General features: G+C 37.4%; 1 protein-coding gene across 1 annotated transcript; it reads right to left on the bottom strand.

Annotated features, from left to right (window-relative positions):
- Positions 1-471: 471 nt before the first annotated feature.
- Positions 472-20,763, bottom strand: LOC117927485 (nifU-like protein 4, mitochondrial). The gene is made up of 6 exons (XM_034846999.1): positions 20,519-20,763; positions 19,408-19,569; positions 18,455-18,630; positions 12,047-12,150; positions 11,814-11,925; positions 472-1,005 (listed from the first exon to the last, which is right to left on the bottom strand). The coding sequence occupies exons 1-6, from the start codon at positions 20,709-20,711 to the stop codon at positions 937-939; spliced, it is 816 nt and encodes a 271-aa protein (XP_034702890.1). The 5' UTR covers positions 20,712-20,763; the 3' UTR covers positions 472-936.
- Between the last annotated feature and the right edge of the window lie 4,112 nt (positions 20,764-24,875).

Here is a 24,875-nt window from a genome sequence, read left to right as displayed (position 1 = left end):
AAGGTACATATGCATTGAATATATTAGAGGATGAGAAACAGCTATTAAATTTAAATAAGTTGGAATTTAGGAAAGAACAAAAAGAAAAAGAAAAAAAAAAGGGAATCGAACCTGCGAAAACAAGTATGGGCATTCAAATACCACAAAGGAGGAGGTTCAAACGTCATACTAATGGACATTCAAATGCCCTTCGAGCGTTTTGCACAGCATTCAGGTAGTTATGAATTCAAGGCAGGCTGATCAAAGGAGGAAGAAGAGGCACAAACAAGAGTGATTAGCTTGGTGAGAGGCTGTGTGATTTTCCATGTGAACCTACCGTAGTCTCCTTGTGTGATTGCACCTAAGCAGCTTATTCACTCATTAAGCACTATTTCAGCACATTTGATTACAGCCTATCATATTCAACTACACCATATTTAGTTGCCCTTCATTAATGTTGTTTCTCATTAAAAATGGCATGCACTGATTTACTTTGGCATAAGGAATTGAGTTTGCTTCAAAACAATGCTATCAGCAAACACAAATCAAAAAGAGCACTAGTCAACTTCAGCAAAACATACATACAGATTCCAGCTTCTTTCGTCACAAACAAGATCAAGCTCATTGTCTCTCAACAAAGTCATGGAAAAATTGCAGAAACAACCATCTGCTGAAAGTCCAAAATTTTATCTTTATGTGTGTATATATATATATATAATTTCTTTTTGCTGGCGAGTAGCAGAAAGTGACAAAGATAAAGATACAGCAGAATGCACAAACTACCTTTCTTGTGAGTAAAGAGGTGGTTATACAGCTCCACAATCCTACTATAGCACAGCACTAGATGAAACTAAGGCCACTCACTTTATTTGCTTCTATACAGGAACCGTGAATGCATTCTCCCTGAGCTCATGATTTATAAGATTATGTTTCCAAATTATTGAGGAGTGAATTCAATTAATCCATCTGGCCAGATAGTGCAACTTCTTCATCTTCAGCATCTAATTCTTGCTCTACACCTTTGACCTGTAAAAATGCAGAAAGTTCAGTCAAATAGAGGCTAAACTAAAAATAAAATTAAAAATCAAAATAAATAAATAAATAAAAATAAACATAATATAAACAAACAAATAAATAAACAATGAATCCACCATTCGACCAACCGGAAGCATATCAGGGACCATGTTTGTATCACACAACAAGGATTAGAATCAACTTTGGTTATGTGGAAACAATTTGCCAAACTTAATAATGTAAAAATACAATATATTAAGTGTTCAAGGAGGCATAGTAAGAACCAGTAAGGAAGTGTAGTCTGAAACTGAATAATTGAAGAAAATTGAACACATAAAGCAAACCTAAATGCAGATTGAGAAAAGAGGGATTTTCCTAGATACATCACAGAAAATCATGCACAAAACAAGTAAGGCTTAATGCAGAAGTGACGGTGAACCCAATTAAACTTGCTGCAACTCATTTTCAGTGGACTGAATCATATGCATGGTTTTTGGCTCCAGAATTAAGCCAAAGAAGAACATAGCAATTCTGATGTCTGAAAGCATTGAAGATTTCATCCCTTGGATATGATATCTGTTAAATGATAGGTTCAAGCCTAACAAAAATGGATAGGTTTCTGATTCTAAAAGCTCCTTGTGGGCTATCCCTAGGGAACAGAATCATGATTCTTGTTGTTGGCTTCTAATTCTTCCAAGTTAAATCATTGATCCAATGCTATCAAGATCATTAACTAGGCATAAACCTAGAGAAACTAATAATAAGTGCCTTCAGGGAAAAGAATTCAGTACCAAAACAGCTTACAAATTGTAATAATAAAAATAAAAAAAATAAAAAATAAAAAACCTCCCTCATTCTATAGACAAATAATAATTACATGGCTTAAACGAAATCTGACCCAAACTTAGAAACCCCAAATTTTGCTTCAAAATGAGTAACTAGTCCTAAACTGGAGATAGCCAGGCCATGTGGATTAAAGACCGATAATTGCACCACCATGGAGTCTTATGATTAAGGTGGAATGATCTATAGGACATGAAGCCAAAAAAACATGGGTTGGGGAAGTGAAAAGGAATGACTGGTCTACAATTTGACAAGTATGACTCAGCACAGAGCAGAATGGTGACAATTTGAAAAATCAACCCAAATACTCAGGAACCTCGGTTAAGGTTCTGTTCAGTTGAGTTGAATTGATTATTAGGAAACTTGAGAATAAATAGAACTAAGACAACTTGACTTGAGTGATTAGGAATTGATTTGAATCTAGCAAATTATGACATATCAAAATCAATAATAGAGTTAAGGTCTAAAAATGACAAACATACTGAAACTAAGGTTCATTATTATGTTGTATGATGAACCATAAACAGTCCAAAAGCTTTAAAATTGAATCCAAGGTTTATGGAAGAGATAGTTGCACATTTATAAAATTAACAGATAATTGCACCACCATGGAGTCTTATGATTAAGGTGGAATGATCTATAGGACATGAAGCCAAAAAAACATGGTTTGGGGAAGTGAAAAGGAATGACTGGTCTACAATTTGACAAGTATGACTCAGCACAGAGCAGAATGGTGACGATTTGAAAAATCAACCCAAATACTCAGGAACCTCGGTTAAGGTTCTGTTCAGTTGAGTTGAATTGATTATTAGGAAACTTGAGAATAAATAGAACTAAGACAACTTGACTTGAGTGATTAGGAATTGATTTGAATCTAGCAAATTATGACATATCAAAATCAATAATAGAGTTAAGGTCTAAAAATGACAAACATACTGAAACTAAGGTTCATTATTATGTTGTATGATGAACCATAAACAGTCCGAAAGCTTTAAAATTGAATCCAAGGTTTATGGAAGAGATAGTTGCACATTTATAAAATTAAGTGGTCATCAAGATGTCACAGGTCTGGTGCCGGTAAAGCCTGCTGGAAGCCTTATAACTTGGGTTCAAGTCTTCTGGAGTGCTTGAACACTGTTTTTACCCTCTAACAGCTAACAAAAGACACTATAGAAATATTTATAGCTCCTTCACATATTAATAGCTCAACCAGCAAATCAAGTTGAACAAACTGCCTACATGACATCAGGTAGGCCAAATGATGGAGCACCAATGAGAGTTAAATACACATCATGCTTTCAATCAAACAACCCAAGTAAATTTGCATAGTATAACTCCAAAGGTTAGGGTTCCCAATTTGATGGAAACTAAAGTCGAGGCTGTTCTAAACAGTCTATTGCAATTGAAATTATTTCTAATAATGTTGCCCTACAGATTTTTTTTTTTTTTTTTTTGACAAGATATATTTTTTTTTATATAGATAAACCACAGAAAATTTATTAGAAAAAGGGAGCAAGAAGGCAACCCGACGCATACAGGGAGTAACCACAAGACAAAAAACGCAAAAAAGCAAACACTCACCAGCCCTCACCTAGAACCCAACCAATCAACAAAATTAATTAAGGAACGGGGTTCTCCATCTAAACAAGACTTAGACCAAGAGAAAAGATTACAAACGAAGGAGTTTTTCAATCTTTGGATCGACAAAGCCTCATTATCAAAAACTATCCTATTTCTTTCTTTCCAAACCGTCTAAAATAAACAGAGAGGAGCTGCCCGCCAAGTCTTTCCACGCTTCTTGTCCACAAAGGAAGCGGACCAACCAAGGAGAGTGTCTCTAACCATAAGTGGAAGGACACAATTAACACCAAACAACGAAAACACAAGATTCTACAATACCCTCGCCTTGGGGCAATGAATAAGGATGTGATTTATTGTCTCCTCTTCATCACAACACAAGAAGCACCTGTTTGCTAAAATCCAGCCCCTCCTTTTGAGTTGATCTTGGGTTAGAAGCTTCCCAAGCAAAAAAAAACCCACCTTTGTAGGCACACAAGGGCTCCAAATGTTTCTCCAAGGAAACGGGACTGCACCACTAGAATCAAGAGTATTGTAAAGGGATTTTACGAAGAAAATCCCATTCTTAGAAGCATTCCACAACACTCTATCCTCCAGCTCAACAAAAAGCCTCTTTCCTTGAAGGATTGAAAGGAGACTCACCACTGCCTCCATCTCTCAATCATTAAAGGGTCTAGAGAAACAAGGAGACCATCCCCCCACATCCCCCATAGAGTCCCAACAATCCGCTACCCACGCATCTTGAGAGACCGCAAAGGCAAACAAAGAAGGAAAAGCCTCACAAAGGGGAATGTTTCCGCACTAAATGTCCTTCCAGAATTTCACCCTTCTACCATCCCCTACAGCGAAAGAAACATTTTTAAACATCAGAAAGTCTTCCTTTCTAATTTCCTTCCAAAACCCCACCCCATAGCCCTCCCTAACCTCATGAGAAACCCACCCTCCACCTTCTTCCCTATACTTCCCATTGATAATAAGCTTCCAAAAGGACTCTCTTTAAACCGCAAAGCGCCAACTCCATTTACACAACAGGGCCCTATTGAGAATAGAAAATTTTCTAATCCCCAAACCGCCCTTCTTTTTATGAGAACAAACCACATCCCACTTTACAAGATGGGGCCTCTTCTCCAATGCACCCCCACCCCAAAGGAAATCCCTTTGGATTTTATCAAGCCTCAATCTAACAACTCCTGGCATACGCAGCAAGGACATAAGATAGATCGGCATGCTAACCAAAGTGCTCCGAATGAGAGTGATTCTCCCCCCCTTAGAAATGAACTGCCTCTTCCACAAAGCAAGCCTCTTCCACACCATCCCACACAACCACCGACTTATGAGGAGCACCTAGAGGGAGCCCCAAATAAGTGGAGGGGAGAGAACCCACTTTGCATCCCAGTTCCGAAGCCAAAACCTCAACGTTCTCTACTCTTCCCACCGGCAGAATTTCACTCTTGTTCAATTGATGCTCAGACCAGAAATGGCTTCAAACCACATTAAAAGCCAGCTTAGAATAGCCATTTGCTCTTGGGAATCCTCACAAAAAACCAACGTGTCATCAGCGAACAACAGGTGAGACACTTGAATCCCACTGCCACCCCTACCCCTTAACATGCAGCCGGTCAGGAAACCCCCCCTAACTGCTCTATTAATGAGGTAGCTTAAGGCCTCCATCCTTAAAAGAAACAAGTAAGGGGAAATGGGGTCCCCTTGCCTTAACCCTCGAGTGCTCTGGAAAAAACCCGTAGGCGATCCGTTAATCAAAACTGAAAAAGAAGCAGTGGAGATGCACCACCTAATCCAACCAGCCCATTTCTCCCCAAAACCCATTTTTTACATCACTGTCAACAGGAAATCCCAGTTAATATGATCGTAAGCCTTCTCTAGGTCCAATTTGCATAACACACCAGCTTCATCCCCTTTCAACAGTGAGTCTATGGCCTCATTAGCAGTTCACGCAGCATCAAGGATTTGCCTTCTTTCAACAAAGGCATTTTGGGTAGGAGACACCACCTTACTCACTACCTTCTTCAACCTATTAGCTAGGACCTTGGCGAGAAGCTTGTACAGGCCTCCCACTAAACTGATGGGTCTATAATCGCGTAAATCATCAGCCCCACCTTTCTTAGGGACTAAAACCAGGAACGTGGAGTTCAGACTTCTAACAAATTTCCCCCTCTCAAAAAAATCCTTAAAGAAGCCCATTAGTTCGTCTTTGACAAAATCCCAACAAAACTATCAGAAAGCAATGGGGAAACCATCCAAACTAGGAGCCTTGTCCCCATTCAACTCTGAGAGGGCCAGAATCACCTCTTCCATAGAGAACATCTCCTCCAGCCTGGCAGCCTCCTCACTCCCAATTCTATCAAACTCCATACTGTTCATACTAGGGTGCCAGCCACCAGGATCCGATAACAGATCCTGATAGGCCCTCACCACACCCCTTTGAATTTCTTGATCTTCTGAAAGCCAGTTACCATTAACTTTAATCTTTTTCAAACAATTCCTCCTACTGTTAGAATTTGTCATCTTATGAAAGAATCCCGTGTTCATATCACCTTTCTTCAACCATGTTTCTCTTGATTTCTGCCTCCACAAGATTTCCTCCATAAGCGCTCACTTCTTAAAGTCCTCCCTGGCCTCCTTTCTAGCCTCTAACTCCTGCTCGTTTAAAGCTCTCTGCCGCTCCTAATCATCCCAAAAGGACACTTTGTCCAAGGCCATCCTTAAGTTCACCCCCACTTTACCAAAAACTTCCTTATTCCAATTCTTCAACTTAATTTTTAAAGCCTTTAGTTTTTCTGAGAGGACAAAACTATAAGACTTACTGTAATTGAAACCTTGCCACCAGCCCTTAAGAAGCTCCTTAAAGCTCTCCTCCTTCAACCACATATTCTCAAAACGAAATGGAATTGGACCTCTCCTCACCCCACCCCCATCTAACAGAATTGGGAAGTGATCAGACACAAGCCTTGGGAGAGTGCACTGAGACACCCCACTAAAATGATTTTCTCAATCCTTCGAAATCAGAAAACGATCCAGTCTTGACTTGAATTGACCATTCAGCCCTCCACTCCACGTATAAAGCCCCCCCTGAAGAGGCAAATCTCTTAAAGCCAACTCATCTAACACCTCCGAAAACCTTCTCATGGAACCAGACAATCTTCCTTCTCTACTACGTTCACTGGGAAATCTAATCACGTTGAAGTCCCCACTGATGCACCAAGTATCAAACCACAGCCCTCGAATGGCACCTAACTCTTCCCAAAAAGGTTCTCTATAACTTTTCAAAGTCAGTCCGTAGACCCCCGTAAAGAACCACATGAACCCATCCTCGCAATTCTTAAAACGACACGAAATTGAGAAGATTCCCACTTCTAGACCTACTAACTCCAAAACTCTCTTATCCCAGAAGACCACTACTCCTCCAGCTGCCCCCCTTGCATTCACAACTCCCCAACCTAAGAATCTTCCCATACCAAGACTGTGAATAACCCCCTGGGACATGTCTTGAATTTTAGTCTCCTACAAACATACCACTTCTACTTTTTGCGACCTGATTAGGGCCTTAATTACCTTCCTTTTATTTCTGTCATTAACCCCTCTGACATTCTAGGAGAAAATCTTTAGCTTCATCTAACGGTCGAGAATTTGACCCCACCTTCTTTGACCAGAGAATTCTCTTTTCTCGCTCCATTATAATTAATAGACCACTCTAATTTTTTCAATTCCCGAACAAGCTTAGGGGACCCTGACAAGCCCTTCTTCAAATTTTGCTCTCTTCTTCTCTTGGTCCTTAGGAGCAAATTCAGGATTTCGCCTTCAAAACCATCCGTGGAGAAGCCCAAAATTTTACTATACCTCCAGGCAGCTGTCGTCTCAACGGCATCCTTCCAAGTCCTGAAACAACCCCTCAAACTCCCCTCCCGTACCTTCTCCAACCACTAACTTCTCTCCCTTAGAGGCCAACACCCCATTGCTACCATAAGCCAGAATGATGCTCAACGGGGTCTGCTCCTCTTTGTTAACCACGAAAGCCAAACCACCCAAGGACCCCTCATTCAACGCAACCTGTCCGAAATCAGAAGGAGAAAAAGAAGAAAGATCCCGGCCCCCCAATGGAAAAGAACAAGGATCGACATACCTGGATGCCTCTTCGCAAAGCGCTTCGTCAGTCAAGCGCCCTCAATCCATCATCTGAGAGGACATTAGCATCAACGACTCCCTCAACAACCCGACAAGGGGGTCGGCTTCTCCGCTTGTGCATCCACTTGCACCTCTAATTTTGGAAGGCGATTGCTCCACTCGAGCCCTAGAAAGAGAGATTGGAGCCTCGTCCCCATAAAAGGCCCCTTCTCCCTTTGCGTCAGCTTGAACAGGCCCACGGCCCTCTCCCGACACCTCCTCGCTGCAACTTAAAGGACCATTTAAGTGAATGGGCCTTGGATCCCGACCCAAATCCACCCAGCTCACGAGACAAAGGCCTTGGGCCTCCCCAAAACTTAAAGTTAAAGGTCCACAGCTAGGCCCACATCCAAGGACGTCCATACTGCTGGAAGAGGACTCCCTACCCCCTCCCACTAGGTCGGCTGAACCACCAACCCATCCCCTCTCATCAGTCTCTTCTGCAGAGGCCTCACTAGAAAGCGTGGGTGGTTTACCTCCAGCGAGCGCCACGTCTTATACCACTGACTGCATCCTCAACTGCTCCACCTTCCCCCTTTGACTCCCGCAGCAAGCCACACGAAGAGACCCATCAACTTCTTCTCCTACCCTTAGCTCGCCCTTCCTGGAGGAGCTTCCCACCGGCACCACCTGCGAGAACCAAGGTGGAGATTCCCACCACAATTGGAGAGAAAAGCATCCCGACCCCAAAACTATATGAGCAGAGTTAGGGACCTCCCATTCCGCACGCTTCACCAGAATCCTAGCCCATTGCAACTCAGCCAAGGATCTGGTATCTTCATCCACTGCAATAAATCCTCGGCACCCATCTCCGATTCTTTTAAACACCTCAAGACTCCAAAAATGGAGTGGAAGCCCGACCACTACCCATGCCTCTACAACATTGGAATTCTTGCAGGAACACCCCACCTCTGGGTTCCATCTGTCCAAGATAAGACAATTTTCCTCAATGCTTCTTTTGCCTCTGGCCAGAACACGCTCAGCCTCTTGAGACAACTCAAAATCAAACATCAGGATACCCCTGCCTAGCACAGCAATCTTCATCTTCCCCTTAACCTCCCAATTCTGGCAGGTCCAGTTCCTTACGTATTCCAACTCAGGTAAAGGGGCTGAGATAATACCCCACCTTCCTATCAGACAATTTCTCAACTGATCCAATCTTCCACACACCTCTTTTTCCCCTACCTCTAACCACACTGACACACCTTCCCTTCTTGGGTACGACTTAACAACATCTACAAAAGACATCGTCTCCACCCCCTTTTCCTTCCACTGAACCTTCAAAACTCCCTTCGACTTCAACGGAACCTCTGGCACATTGGTAAACTTTGAGCCTTCTGACGGGACCACTCCAAGACCTCTCAATCTCACGGCCAAAGAGTTCCAGCCACTAGCGTGACCCTTCCCTTCAGGAAAAATAATGTTATATCTTTTAGCTTCTATATCTCGAACAGAGCATAGGATGAACCTCCCTGCCTTATTCAACCGTCGCTCCATTCTAAACTTTCTATTTCCCTCCATCCATTCAATAACCCATCTTTGATCATCAACCTCTCTGCAATAGGCTTCAACACCTTCCAATAAGCAACGAAGACTAACCTCCCCAAATCTAATCCAAAAAGGGCAAAACCCCTACTTCTCTCCCATATACATCCTTTCAGCTTTCCACCCGAATCCTCAAGCACAATCTCAAACGATTTGAACTCCACCACAAACCGACTTCTTCCTCCCCTAACAGCTTTGAATTCCCCCATTCCTACTATTGAACTTAGAATTTTCTCTAGTCTCTTAACAACTTTGAACTTTGAATTTTTTGACAAGATATATTATATTAAGGAAAAACAAAAGAAAACTGTTTTCATCACAACCTGAACCAAAATGCAATACACTTCAAATGCAGAGTTGGTAGATGAACATTGCAAGATAAGCAAGAAAGTTCCAACATTGATTGAAGGGGTTCAGCAAAGATATTTGATACAGTATCCTATACAAGAAAGTCTGTCAAAGAAGTCAGGACCTCCTTGCCACAACTTAAAAAGGAAAATAAAACTATAAGAATAGTGAGGAAAGCAGGGCACCTTCCAAAGAATGTCAATATTGCCATGCCTAACATAAGGATGCATATGCTGACAAAACATACACCACCTCTACCTTGAGTTTGGCCAATACATCCAATGCTTGAAGCATTATCAAAGTAGCTTTGGGCATGGCAACATATCAATTGGGAAGCAGCCAAGAGGACTAATCTTGTGCCACAAGGATCAACAGCCTAGAGATGAAATATGTGAACTCACAATGCCAATGACCTGTAGTTCAACTCACAATGATTATGGCCTATAGTTGAGGAGAGATTGAAACCGACACAATAAATGCACGGCTGGACCAAGAAGAATTACAATGCGTTGTGGATGAATATAAGTGACTGTACAACTTGACTAATGATCATTGGCTTCAATGACAACTTCTACAACCTTGTACATTATGCATGAAAGTAAGCACAATATCGGTTGACACCATTGGAAAGGAAAATATTGTTTCACTAGAAATGATTCAAAAATTCAAGTTGAAAAGCCCTACTTTAGTTGAGCTTGTAAGAAAATCTTTAGATTAGTTTCTTCGTAACCCCTGAAACAAGTGTGTCATAACATATAGGTAAACCAAGTAAAACTTGTTTGATTGAAGGATAAACACAACTATATTATCCAAGAGATGTAGGCTTTAGGGTAAACAGCTATAAATTCTTGCCTCTTCATCATTCACCTTGTGAATTTAATTTCTCTATATTCATAATTTGAAAATTATTATTTATGATACATATCTTAGTCACCTTGGTTATATATTGGTTGAATACTTGCTTGTGAGGTGTTCATAAAATTTTCCAAAAGAATTCATTATATACATCATTATTAGTTGGTTAGTTGGCTTGTACTTTAAATTAAATAAAATCACAATTGGTTAAAGAATTTGATAATCCTATTCACTCTCCCCCTGGGACATTCATAGGTAACCTACAATAAACACAGTATTGCATGAGGAATTATGTTTTAGGAGTAAATTCAGCTAGTTTAAAAAATTGTGAATGCATGAAGGTGTGGATTTACTCTTGGAAGAGGAGGATATAGAGTGGGGGTGTGGAAAGCCATCAGAAATGAGTGGGAATGTATAAAATGCAGGACTCACTTTTCAGTTGGGAATGGGAGAAGGGTTAAATTCTGGAAAGCCTAATGGTGTGAAGATTTACCCTTGGAAGAAGCCTTCCCAAACTTATTCTCTTTTGCTTCTAACAAAGATGGATGGATAGCAGAGGCATCAGAGTAGGCTGGGAAAGGGTGGTTGGAGTCCCTGCTTTTCAAGGCAATTTAATGATTACGAGCTTGAGGAAGTGGAGATTCTCTTACAGAAATTGCAATCCTTCTCAATTAAAAGGGAAGGCGAGAACAAATTGAGATTGAATGGGAGTCCAACACCGATTTTCTAAATTGGTTGAGCTTTTAATACATTTTCTCATTAGCCTATCAAAAAAAAATGAAGGGTGGATAATGCATTCTATGGACTCATAGGTATCAAGGGACAAATTTTGGACGTAATGGAGGGCACTGCAATGGAAGTTTTACCAAGTGCTCCATCCACCAGTATTGGGAACTGGAGAACCTGTGACCCTACTCTTGGATGATCCAAAAATTAAGAATGATACTGCCCTTCCCCTAGGACATTCTTTAGGTAACCTTAGACACAACTTTAGAATTGAATGTTAATGTTAAAACTAGTCAACATTAACTTGCCTTGATGGAACTAACAATAACTTATCCTATAAATACAATAAACACATTTGTGCATGAGGAATTGTTTTTTAGGAGTAAATTCCTCAAGTGCAAAAACTTACGAATGCATGAAGGCATGGATAATGCATTCTACAGACTTACAGGTATAAATGGACAAATTTCAGACAATGAAGGACACTATTATGGAAGTTTTACCTAAGCATTCCATCCACCAGTACAGGGAACTGGAGACTTGTGACCTCTTGGATGACCTAAAAATTAAAAATGATGCCACTTTCAACAATAAGGCTTCACAACGCACAACATGGCATTTATAAACATCTAAATCCATATGGATGGTTGAAATACACAATACACACAATTTGATGGGTGCACATTGATGCATACATGTTAGACCACAATGAATCTATAAGTGCAGAAACTAATGATTGTTACCTCAGGTACATAGTGCATCAGCATATTTTCAATGCCAGATTTCAGTGTAACAGATGAGCTAGGGCAGCCACTACATGCTCCTTGCATTTTTAGTTTAACTATTCCTGTCTCCCTGAGGAAGTAAACCCATATGATCCAATAAAAACAATGTCATATAAGGGAAAAGAAATTTATACTTTCAGTCGTGACCTCAACATTCAACTTTACTTCTAACTAGATGAAGGGAATCTCACGGATCAAATCCCCGATACTCGATGTCCCCACCATCATCTTGAACTGCTGGTCGAATACGAGTCTCCAACAGTTCTTTGATCATTGCTACAGTTTCAGAATCATCCTGTCATGGCAACACAAGAAATGGTTATATACATGAGATTTATGCAGGAATAACTGCAGACAATCAGAAAATATTTGGAATTAAACATTTTGGAGTTCCAGGTGTCAGTTGTTGGGTCCAGTCTTCTTGAACTCTCTTCGGACCCTCTGGACCCTATTTTGACTATATGCTTTTATGTAACAGCATGTTAGATCTATGAGATTCTGCTGAAAATCATAACTGATTTGCACCATGCAAAATGGCTAAACAAGACTCATGTTGTTAGTCAAGTCTCCTAAATACTTCAATATTTGATATACCATATAAAGGTGAACAACATGTTAAGCACCTTCCAACTACTTATGAAAGAAAAAGGAAAAATATTCAGCAAAAATAGTTTAGAGATTTAACATTTCATATTTTAGTAGGAGTCTTTTTTAGTATTATTGAAATTGGTTTAGTAGTTTATTCCTTCAAATTTTTATTTGTTTTAGTTTCTAATTTGATTAGGAAAGGAGTCATATTTTTGCTAGGAAATAAAGTCTTAGTTTTTGTTAGGAAAAAGAACTCCATGAATCTATATAAACCAATGTAGTCTTTCAATTTTATTAACAAAATTTTTTGAAAAATGAGTAGCTATCTAAGTTCTTAAGAGGTAATTGTCTTCCCCAAGTGAGATTGCTTAGGGAACTCTAGGTGTGATTGCATAGGAACTTTGGTATGATTGCCAAACATGAAAGATCTATCTTTTCTCTTCTTTCATCTCCTTTGATATCACATCTTATTATACAACAATCAAAAAGCTTCCATGGTGCTGGAATAAAGATCCTCAATCATTACATTCTTTTATGTGAATTGATCTAATGTATCCATTTTCATAATTACTAAAACTAAATTTTCATATTACTAAAACTATATTATTTTTTCTAGGCAAATGAAAAGAATTTGTAAAAAGCACCAAAAAAAAAAGTGCACACAAAAGCATACAGGTTGTGTACAATGGACGCCAAAAGGCATAACCAAAAAAAGAGAGGACACAAAAAACAACTCCACTCCCTTAGCAAGACCCCAACCAATCTACAAAGTCGATTAAAGACATAAAACCTCCCTTTATAAACAATTTCACCATGAGAGAAGATTGAAAAGAAAAAAAAAATTCAGAGAATGATCCATTTGCTTCATATTATCAAAACATCTTTGGCTTCATTCTCTCTATACAGTCAAAAAAATGCACATGGGAGCCACTCTCCAAGCCTTTTTACATCTCTTTTCCCACAAAGGATACATGCCAAGACAAGAGAGTCTCTGACTATGGAGGATTGGACCTAATAAACACCAAACAAAGCAAAGAGGAGCTGCCAAAAGACCCTGGTCTTGGAGCAGTGAAGAAGAGTACAATCACTGGATTCTTCAACTTTACACAGAAAACATCTATTAGCCAAAGACCACCCTCTCCTTTGAAGCTTGCCAAGGGTCAACATATTCCCCTAACTAGCTTTCCACACGAAGAAGTTTGCTTTAGACAAAACCCATGGATTTCAAATAATACCGGTTAGGAAAAGAATTAACACCCTTGATTCCAAGATGGCATATAAAGTCTTGACAGAAAACTTATCCTTCCCTAGGTCCAACCACACCACCTTGTCCTTCCTCTCATTGTTCACCAACGTTCATTGCAACCTAGCAAAGAAATCTTCAACAATATCCACCTCCTAATCATTCAAGGATCTAGAAAAACAAAGATTCCAATGTTGCCACCCAAGCATCCTTTGAAACGGTCAAGGCATCCAAAGATGAAAAGGATACACACAGAAGCTTATCCCCACACCACTTTTCCTTCCAAAACTTCACCCTCCTTTCATTTTTGAAAGAGAAGGATGCTATACCATAAGAAGTGTCCCCATTCTTTCTAATAGCTTTTCATAACCCAATCCCATACCTGTTTCTCACTTTGCAAGACCACCACCCTCCTCCTTTCCCATATTTTTCTTCTATAACCTGTATCAAGAAAGTTCCCTTTTCATTTGCATATCGCCAACTCCACTTGCATAATAGAGCCTTACGTAACGAAGATAGGCATCTAAAGCCTAATCCCCCTTGCTTTTCTTTGTGCACACAACCAGCCACTTCACTAGCTGCAGCTTTGTATGCCTTGGCCATGTGCTAACTAAGGGCCTCCATTACTACAACAAATACTTAAGGGGATAGAAGGTCCCCAAACCTTAAAACCCCTGGACTCTGAAAGAAACCCGAAGTTGGGCCATTGACAATCATAGAAAACTTTGTAGAAGATATGCACTACTTAATACATTCTATCCATTTCTGCCCAAAGTTCATCTTTTCAATGGCTATAGCAATGACTTGAAGATTATTAAAAGCTAATATAAGTTGTTTAGTCTTTTTAAATGAGGATTAATGACTCAATTAGTGAATTGATTAGTTAGTCAATTAAGGAAAATGATTAGTTGAGTAAGAAGCATGTTAAATTGACAGAAAAGTATATTAAAAGTGGTTAACAATAGTGGAAATTCTTTGCAATACCATTAGTTATGCAAGCTGGCAACTTAGTTAGTTGCTGCTTTATCTTGTGTGACTGAAAATTTAGTCAACTTTCTCTAGTTTTACTTAATTGTTGTAGGTGTCATTTGTCATCTTAAGATGCAATTGGAAAAGGGCTAGAACAGGTGTGAGCAGGGGGTAACTTGGAGACGCCTAGGTTGACTAGTCAAATGGCATTGGCAGCAACTAGAGATGTGTAAGCTACTAGACTAAAGTTACATTTTTAATGGGTGGTATTAAATGTGGAAAAAAAAAAAGACAATTTTTCTGAAAAACAAAGAGCTACTCTTCAAGTAAAAGAAAACAAAGTAGACAAAGCAAAAAACTAAAGAGAAATTAAATGGGTAGAGAACTTGCTATTTTAGAACACTTTTTTTATGGATTTGCAAATTAAATTGTTTAGTGATATTTTGGTCTTCATTGGCACCCAAGGATTCTAAATGATGCTTGTAGGGAAGCTTACTACCTCCGTAGGCTAAGGATGCATAGAAAGATTTGATGCAAAACTTTCCAGTCTTTATTTCCTTCCAACTTAAACCATCTTTCCCGTCTCTTCTAATTGAGAAAGGATGCAATTTTCCAAAAAAGACTTCCACTCCTAATTCCCCATCATAGAGCTGTCTGTGGAAATGGGGGCTCCTTCACCTTCCCTCCCTGTCCTCCTACCACAAATTTGCTATTCAAGAGTCTCCGCCAGTGGCTATGGCAAAGAGCATTGGCAAAGCCTCTTCCAAAGAGATATCACCACACTAAGCATCTTTCTAGAATTTTATTCATCCACCATTACCCACAATGACACAAGTTCTACTTCTAAATACTTCACAACCATTTTTTATGGCCCTCCACAACCCCACCCCATAGCTATTCTTTGTCACCCTCGAGCACCATCCCCTTTCTTATGACCCATACTTTCCAACTATAACCTAGTTCTAAAGGAATTCTCTCTTAAACACAAATCTCTAGCTCCATTTGCCTAGAAGAGCCCTATTAAGAGTATGGTGCTTTCTAATGCTAAGCCCCTTATCCTTTTTGTCTAGGCACATAGTGGTCCAATTAACCAAGTGAGGTTTTCTCTCATGAGCCCTTCCATCTCAAGGGAAGTTCCTTTGGGTATGCACTAGTCTTAAGCTCACCCCCCTCAGAATGGTGAAAAGAGACATGAAGTATATCAGCATACATGATAGTATACTTTATCACTATAAGTCTCCCTCCTTTTGAAAGAAAGATATCCTCTTCCACAAGGCTAACTTTCTCCTAAATCTCTCCTCTATCGTGTCATATACCCTTGTTGATTTGTAAGGTGCACCCACAGGCAAGCCCAAATATGTGGAAGGAAGGCTCCCAACCCTATAATCAAACACAGAGGCAAGGTCCTCCAAATATGTGGTTTCCTCTACTGGAAAACACTCACTTTTCTCCATACTTATCCTTAATCCTAAAATCACTTAGAAACACATCAAAGCCCAACTTAGATACTCCAATTGCTTCATGTTAGCATCCTAGAATATTAGGGTATTATCATCAAACAACAAATGAGACATTTCCATCCCCACCCCACCTCTACTTCACACTTTGAAACCTAAGAAGAAGCCCCCTTCCTTAGCACTTTTCAAAATCTTACTAAGGTCCTTCATGGCCAAAATAAGAGATAAGGGGAAACAAGGCCTCTCTATCTCAAACCCCTAAAGCTTTGGAAAAAACCGAATGGAGCCCATTGACTAGGATAGAGAATTTTGTCATTAAAATGCACCATTTGATCAATCTGACCCATTTCTAACCAAAGCTCATTATCTCTAGAAATGCTCATAAGAAATCCCAGCTCACATGATCTTATGCCTTTTGATGTCTAGCTTGCAAATGACCCCACTGATGTTACTCTTTGGCCTTGAATCTAAGGCCTCATTTGCAATACAGGTTGCTCCAAAATTTGCCTACCCTCCACAAAAGCTTGTTGGAACACTAAAAACATCTAGCCCACCATCTTCTTGAGCTGGTTAGCCAACACCTTAGCTAGAAGTAGCTAAGATAAGAATGAAGACGTGGATAACACTAATGCAATGAAAGATAGAATGAGAAAAGAAATTGTAATCTAGAGAAGCAAAGCATAGCACTGAATAAGATGAGAGAGGGTTGGGGTAACTTGTTCATGTGCACCCGAGAATAATGACTACCACTAAGGAGTAACTTGGTTAAGTTTAGAAGTGCTATGAGCATCCCCAAGAAAAAGAAGTTCATGGCTGCAAAAGAAGGCTGGAAAGCCTATGATTTAGCCAATGGTATAATCCTTGATAGAGTAAAATGACGAAAAGGAAAATCACATGGTCAAACCCAAGTAGTTAGGATAACCCTTTAATGAGCAATGACTAATAGAATAATACAAATTGCTACTCCTCTATGTTTGAAGAGTTATATTAGATTACTAGCTAACAGCCCAAACAATAATGTCATGCATCAGTTGAAAACAAAGACTTCCAATCAGGGCACCACAACCTAAAAGTTAAAACTTTCCTAGAAAGCAAGTGATTACTTTAATCTACCTAGCATTTATCCAAAGTATGAATGCTCCAGCAACCAGGCTAAGATTAGAAGTAATATTCCCTTTTTGAAGGGGAAAAAAAGCATAAAACTATTACATTGTCACTATGAAGGTGGTCATCAGATGCTGAAGGTGGAAGGTGGGATAAAGTGGTAGTCTAGACTGTTAAACATCATGATGTGCAATGCCCATATGTTGCAGTGCCAGAGGCACACAGTTTGGCATGGTTTCAGTGTTTGTTAAGGAAATTATTAAGTTGACTAAATGTACGATTATAAAATTCAATTGATTAGATAATTATGGATTTATGAAAATAGCATTTTTTTTCCAAGCAATTTTTCCATCAAAAAATAAAGGATATCTTTATAACATACTATTAGGGCAAAAAAAAAAGGAAGAAAAAAACCTTTGAGCAGGCTTAGAGTTTCTTGCTTTATATAATACTAGTTATGAATTTAAAGTTAAAAAATAAATTAACACTATTTTTGGATCACAGAAAGTACTAAGAAAAAAAAATGTAGGAAGGAGTCCAAAATCTCTTACGTTATTTACCATGGAAAATTAAGCATGATGAAAATTATTGAGAACCTTGCATTTTCAAGTTTTTCACTCTATATAGGAGAAAAAAATGAGAAATAAATTTGGAAAAACACATGAGAAAATTATATTAAATTTGAATCTATTTTTTATTTCCTTGACTTTTTCTTTCCTCCCAACTTTCCACACTATTCCCTTTCCTTTCTACTTTCCCTTAAAATTTCTAAAATCCAAAGTAAAATAAAACAGAGCCTAAGGAAGATGGAAAAGTCTAAATCTCAATTACAAGATCAGCTATGGAGCCTTATTTTTGTTAAACAATGAAGTGCACATCTCAGACAAGATGCAACCTCAAGGGAAGAATCATGGACTATATGTAAATATCTCACTGTGACATGTCTTCCTAACAGATACATAAAAACCCTCTAAACTTTCTAAGGTTTTGACCCTAATTTTTTAGCTGCACGCACATCTGTTGTTTGGAAATCAAATACATTAATGCACATGCTCATGCCCTTGAAATCTATACCATATTCAAAAGGTAAACTTGGACGAGAAAATAAGTAAAACAGCAGAATAAAAAATTGCAGTGCTTAGTATTTTGTTGATTAATAACATTCAATGAACTCAGAGTGCACTCCTGTCAAAAACAAATAAAGAAAACATGCGTAATATTAAAGTTCAAGGAGATACTTCATGAATAGCTGTGTCCATTGCTGCTGCAGTATTGGAGTCAAGGAACAGTGGCTTCCCAGATGAATAGAAGTCCATGATTGCAGCAAAAATTTCAGGTTTTATAAAATCCCAAGAAGCATCATCTGACTTTGTTACAGTTATAAAATCTGATCCGAAGAAAACTCGAGTAATTCCTGAAAGACAGAAGAGGAGAGCCTACAATGTTAGTCTTGCTAACAACAATCAAAACAAATATTGAAAAAATTGAGCTTGAAGAGAACTTAGTTGCATCTGGTCAGAGGTTTATTGACTTTAGGGAAGATACACAAGAAATGAGGAGATCTTTATGCATGAATTTTCTCTTATAGAGCATTATATTGCATGGGTTCCGATATGAATGTCAAATGTGGGTATGTGTTTAGGTGTTGATCCTTCACAGCTCAAATGTTAGGATATAGGGACTCAGCCAAATATTGATCCAAAAAGGGAGCTCAAGTATTGGGATACAGCATAATAAAAGAAAGATCAATTAAAAATAAATTGGAAGGGAAGATATTCTTTTAAAAGCTCTCATTTTTTTCTCTTTACTCCTTTTTTCCTCTTATCCCTAAATATTCTTACAAAAGTTCATTTTTCAGCGAAGTCTTCTTTTTCTCTAATGTAATTATTACTAAGAAACTTGAAAGAATAAAAGGATATCAATTTAAAAATCAAACTGTGCCACCCAAAGGCAAATAGGAGCATTCAACAAGGATCTCATACCCACACCCATGTTTGTCGTACAATGAATAGAGAATTTGCAAGAAGATTTTTTCCACCAACTCCAATCTTAAACCTTCAAATTCCTTTCATATTTCTTGGAAAACAGTTCAAGCTAAGGTTATTCATATTAAATACTCATAAAACAAATTGGCCAACATATTAACCCAAATATATAAACACTCACAAGCACTAAAAAAGTACAAACTTACCATCAATTCCATAAAGACTTTTTGCTAGTGGAGAACTCATAGCTGAACGAGAATTCGGAAAGTCTGCACTCCCTACCTCCATAACTGGCTTTCCAGGATAGAACATGAGAGATGCAGGATTAGGTGTGGATTGAGTTTGGATGAACATAGTCCTCCTCTGCCCTGAGCACAGCAGCATCATAACAAAACTATTCAAATATCTACACTTCCATCCAGTCCATCAAGGGTTTCAATTTTTTTTTAAGAAAGAAATAAAGAATTTTATCAATGAAAAAGATCAGATGAGAAATACCTCAAAGCAACAAGAGCAAAAGGAGAAGAAAGACACAATACAATACCAAAAAAGACGAAGCCTAAAAAGGCTCATAAAACAATGTCTCTCAAGGGCATTCAAGAAGGCCACTATACTCCTCTACCTCATTGACAAAACAAAGAATCATAGACTCATAAGCAGGCAGATTGTGAGTTGGAGAGCAAAAAAAGGTGCCCAACTGTCTTACACAAAAAATGTCATATATTGTTCCATTAAGATAAACTCTAGAGGAAGTTTAGAACGTTGAAATAACACAAATTTCTCCTGTTAATTAACCAGGAGTGTGTCTGTGAGTGTGACTCTCTCTTTCTCTGTACATATATACCACAGCTTCAGAAATGCAAGCTGGGATACCACCATTTCCTCTAAAGCAACTAAAATTTTTCCTAGAAGCAACCCCAAAAATACTAATCTGTTTTGTTTAGGAAACAAATGTAAGAAACTAACAGAAAAAATACACAGAGATAAATAAGATTCCACATTTTCAAAGGTTATGATTCCACCATTTCATACTTGATCAAAGCCACAAACTCTAATTGTGCGTTTGACTGCCACGGAAATAAAGGAAAAATAAAAGAAAAACTAAATTATGAATCTTAGAATTTCCAATATTTGCGTAAACCTAATACGCCTACTTGGTCTAGCTCGCATAACCAACTCATGCCCTGGAAACCAAAATCAACATTTGAAAAATTAAAAAACATCCCAAAATTTCTTTTTCTTGTCCACCATTTGCCTCCGTTGTCTGGGCAGCCAAACAGAAATAAACAGAAAAGAATAAGAGAGAAAGAGAGAAACCTCCGAAATGGCTCCATTTAGGAAGCGATGAAGATTTGAAGGAAGTGAAACGGGAAGAAGAGGTGGGGTTTTCCAAATAGGAGGTCGTTGTGAAAGAGGAGAAAATGAGGCGACGAGGCATGAGAGGCTTTCTCCAAGGCTCCAATCGTTTGCAGAGAAGGCGTCGCCCAATCAATCTTCCCAGGCCCTTCATCTCCGTTTCTCTGGGGTTACTCAGGCTTCGAGACGTATCTCTCTTTTTCTTACAAAGAGGGTTCTTTTACCCCACAGCGGCACCCTTCGGGTCGGGTTGAGGGGAGAAATAATATTAAATTTAGATGATTCCTCAAATAATCAACAAGTAGTTGTTTTGGTAGTTCTTTTGTTGTTTTATTTAGGTTTTTTTACTTTTTTTCTAGTCTTCTTTTTCTTTTTTTTCTTTTTTTTTCTTTTTTTTTAAAAAAGAACACTCATCTATAATATTTTCAGTATTTTAATGTGATTTTATCTTTTTTATTAATGGAAATTACATTCACACCCATCACCCAATTTCTCTTTGCATTCATTTGAATAATAAATTTTGTTAAAATTAATGTCTCTTAATGAAATAACTAACTTACTCTTTAAGAGAAATACCAATATTTTCAAAATCGAACCGAAAAAGTTACCGATTCACTGGTCAGACCGACGGTCGAACACGTCATAAATATATATTTTTATCTATTATTAAAATTTAGAAATTAATAATTAAAAATAATAAACTCTATCTAAATTTTAAAATATATCTATTAGATTTTTTCACAAAATTTTTTATTTATAAATATCAATTAACTCAATATTTTCAATAATTTCAATAAATTAAAATTTTAGTGTGTAATAAATAAAAGTAAAAATAAAAATTTTAAATATTAAACCTATCATTACAATTATAATCAACAAAAAAATTAAGAAATTAAATATTAAGATATTAAATATGAAACATAAAAATTAAATTTTAAAAAACAAAACTGGAAGGAAAGCAAGAGGGCACTGTGTTTTGAGTCAAAACCCTAACCCTAACCCTGATAGCTATGACAGCTTCGTTCTTCTTCCACCTCGGTACAGCTTTTTTGCTCCCATCTCATTGAATTCCTCCACTTTCAATGCTGTAGGGAAATGGCAAAGTCGAAGAACCACACTCCCACACTTCCACCAAAGGTTTCTCTCTGTTTTAAATTTTTTACTTTTGTGGGGTGCTGCTCCTGGCGGGACGACAGAGTGGCCGGCGACGGGCTTTGGAGCGTTTTGGGGGGAGGGCTTTTCATCGCTCAGGGAGGGGGGGCTGCCACCGGGACGACGCTCTAGTGGCCGAAGATAACGGGAATAGGCCGCGCAAATGCTAAGAGGAAAGAAAAAAAAAAATTGAACCGACGGTTCGTCTGGTTCGCCAATTGAACCACCCAGTCGCTGGTCTGACCGTCGGCTTGATCACTTCCCGGTCCAATACGCCGGACCAGACCAGAATAGTGACCCATCGCCGGTCAGACCGGCCGTTCCGGTCCTATTTTTAAAACCATGAGAAATACACATTTATCTCTCTCGGTTTGACACACTGAGTCCGAACATTTATATGGTGTCAGACCTTCCAAGTTTAGTTCCTTTTTCAATGTTTGACATACCAAATTAGGACTTTTGCATGATGTTCAATATTTCAAGTTTGGATATTTGCATAATATCTGACCTTTATATATCTTGTACTTTTTCATGATTACTCACTTCTAAATCATTTATAATTTTTAAAATTATTTTTCAATTATTTTATAATGAGTTTTTAACAAAATTTATATAAAGAATAAAACCTAAAAGATATTTTTTTTTTTCTTAAAGTTTGTTGTTGGGAAGAATAAAGTTGAGAGAAAAAATGAAGAATAAAAATATGAGTATGAAAGAGATGAATGGGAAGGGTGTTTTGAGTGTATTAAAAATTTGTAGGTGATTAATAAGGTTAATATTTTTAAATGGATGTGTAAATTGGATGGATATAAAAATAAATTTGGTAGATGTAAATATAATTTCCCTTTACTTAAAACTATAATATGTGTTTCTAGCTTTTTCTTCCAACTTTTTGTTCTACACCACAATTATTCAATTTGATTATAATCTTTGTTTCTAACTTTTTGCTTAATAACAATAGTGGACCCAATGGTTTTTATTTATGCAAATTGATTTTTATTGTTCAAGTTATCATTTATTTTATTTAAGTTTTAAAGAGAAAATAAAATAAGAAAAAAAAACTTATAAGTGACTCCAAAAATGGAAAAGCAAATTTTTGAACTAAGAATGGGTTTAGGAATCGAGTTACACGCTAAGAAAGTGTTAGGCATCTTCTAAATAAGTTACACCCATTGAGCTTGAAATTTATTCAATCTTTACTAAATAAGTTTAAAAAAAAAAAAAAAAAACCTTTGACATTTTATTAATTAATCGATTAATTGCCAAATAAAAAGATAGAATAATGCTCAATACAATAAAGAATAAGTAAACCATCACTAGTCTTTAACAAAATGCGTGAAACGTATAGGTGGATTGCATGAGATTCAAGATTAAGACATAAGAGGAACTCCCTAATTTCAAAAGGACTTTCCACAAAACTTAGTTCAAAAATTTATTTCGAGAATCAAAATAAATAGTTAAAGACCAATAGGCAAATAGCAAAGGAAAGTTCAAACCAATACAACAAGTTGTCGTATCGAATTTTATGATGTCCAATTGAATAGTAAATTGATAATTGAGCTTTAAGGCAAATGAATTGTGGATTTACCATCCAAAATGATATCAACTTAAAACTAATATTGATTTCAATATCAAATCTAAAAGTGGTGTCAAACCGATAATGGCTAGATATGGAAAACTGATAAAAGGTTTTGGTCCGACATCTGATAACCAGTGCAAACTGATGTTGGATTCAATATTAGAATTGATATCTCAAAGTGACAATGAAATCAATATAATAACAAGCATGACAACCAAAATAATATTAGTTCAAAGGAAAATTGATGAGTTCTATTATCAATTTGATACTAGAATCAACAATGAATAGAGGATTGAGGAAACCAACATTGATTTGATAAATGAGGTTCATAGTTGGGTTTTCTAAACTGATATTGCATTCCTAACACTAAATTCGACATCAATTAAGAAATTGACATCAAATCAATGTTGTAAACCTAGTATGAACCAAATAGAGCTTAAGTCATAGACCAAATTTATATCAAATTGACATTGACCCTACTATGTCGAAAATTCCAATAACACCATTTATTGTCATTTTTTTTTCCAAACCATTTCTCAACTTCATCATCACCAAATAATGTAAAAATGAGAGTGATTAAAGAGAATTAAAGCTATATATATATATATATATATATATATATATATATATATATCGGATTCAAATTCAAAAGCCTAAGACTTTCCACAATAAACTTGTTTAGACATAGAGTCTTGTTTATATGTTGGCAATTTTATTCTTTTTAATTTTGACCATAAAAGTCTTTTTAGATAATGACTTTCTCTCTATTGAAGATCAAAGTTCATCCAATAAGGAAGTCACAAGTATGTCTAAAATGTTTGGCTTGTGGCATATTAGGCTCTTACGAGGTATAAGAGAATCAATATCTTTTCTCAAGTTAAAATGATTTTTATTGATTTTTTAAAGAGAAAAGGAAAGCTCAAGCAATTAGTATCATTCAAACGATAAATCTGCTCAAGCAACTTAGACCGCTCAAGCGATGTAAGTTCGCTTAAGTGGTCATACTTGTATTGCTGAGATTTTTTCACACAAGTTTAATTTTAAACTCTTCCAAAATTGAAACTCTTCAGGTGTTTTACCTATAAATACCTCATTATAACCCCTTGAGAATCAAAGATTGGAAAAGATATCAAAAACTTTTTGAGAGATTTTCATTAAGAAGAAAGCCTAAAGTGTCACACCATTCTTGATCTCTCACTTCAAGGATTTAAAGATTGAATCTTAGGTTCAAAACTTTCAACCCTTCAATAAGGCTAAAGTGATCCATTAGAGCAATTGACTACTGTGGCATCACGAATGTGAATCAAGTTGTAGTTACCAGAGAGTAAGTCTTTAGGGTAAAATGGTAAGGTAAATCTATGTAACTTGATTTTGTATATTGGATTTAGATTAGTAGGTTTTAGACCTTGTAGTTTTTTCATCTCCACAATTAATGTAAGGGTTTTTCACATAAAAATCTTTGTGTCATTGTTTATAACTTTTTATTATGTAATATATTGTTCGAATTACCTAAAGGAAAGATTTGATAATCCCTAACAACAATTCGCAGGGTAAAAATTTGGATATAACATTGTGGACCCCGCATTT

Source organism: Vitis riparia, chromosome 13 (assembly GCF_004353265.1).
Source record: "Vitis riparia cultivar Riparia Gloire de Montpellier isolate 1030 chromosome 13, EGFV_Vit.rip_1.0, whole genome shotgun sequence".
NCBI lineage: Eukaryota > Viridiplantae > Streptophyta > Magnoliopsida > Vitales > Vitaceae > Vitis > Vitis riparia.
Note: the sequence above shows the minus strand (reverse complement) of the source record. Positions and strands in the feature narration are given on the sequence as shown.

What these genes read in the sequence shown, in the direction of transcription:
- LOC117927485 (XM_034846999.1), bottom strand. Translation starts at nt 20,711, where the DNA reads ATGAAGGGCCTGGGAAGATTGATTGGGCGACGCCTTCTCTGCAAACGA. An exon ending in TAAATGGAGCCATTTCGGAG is followed by an intron (nt 19,570 to 20,518) that starts GTTTCTCTCTTT and finishes TGCTGTGCTCAG; the next exon opens with GGCAGAGGAGGACTATGTTC. An exon ending in TGATGCACTATGTACCTGAG is followed by an intron (nt 1,006 to 11,813) that starts GTAACAATCATT and finishes GCATTTTTACAG; the next exon opens with GTCAAAGGTGTAGAGCAAGA.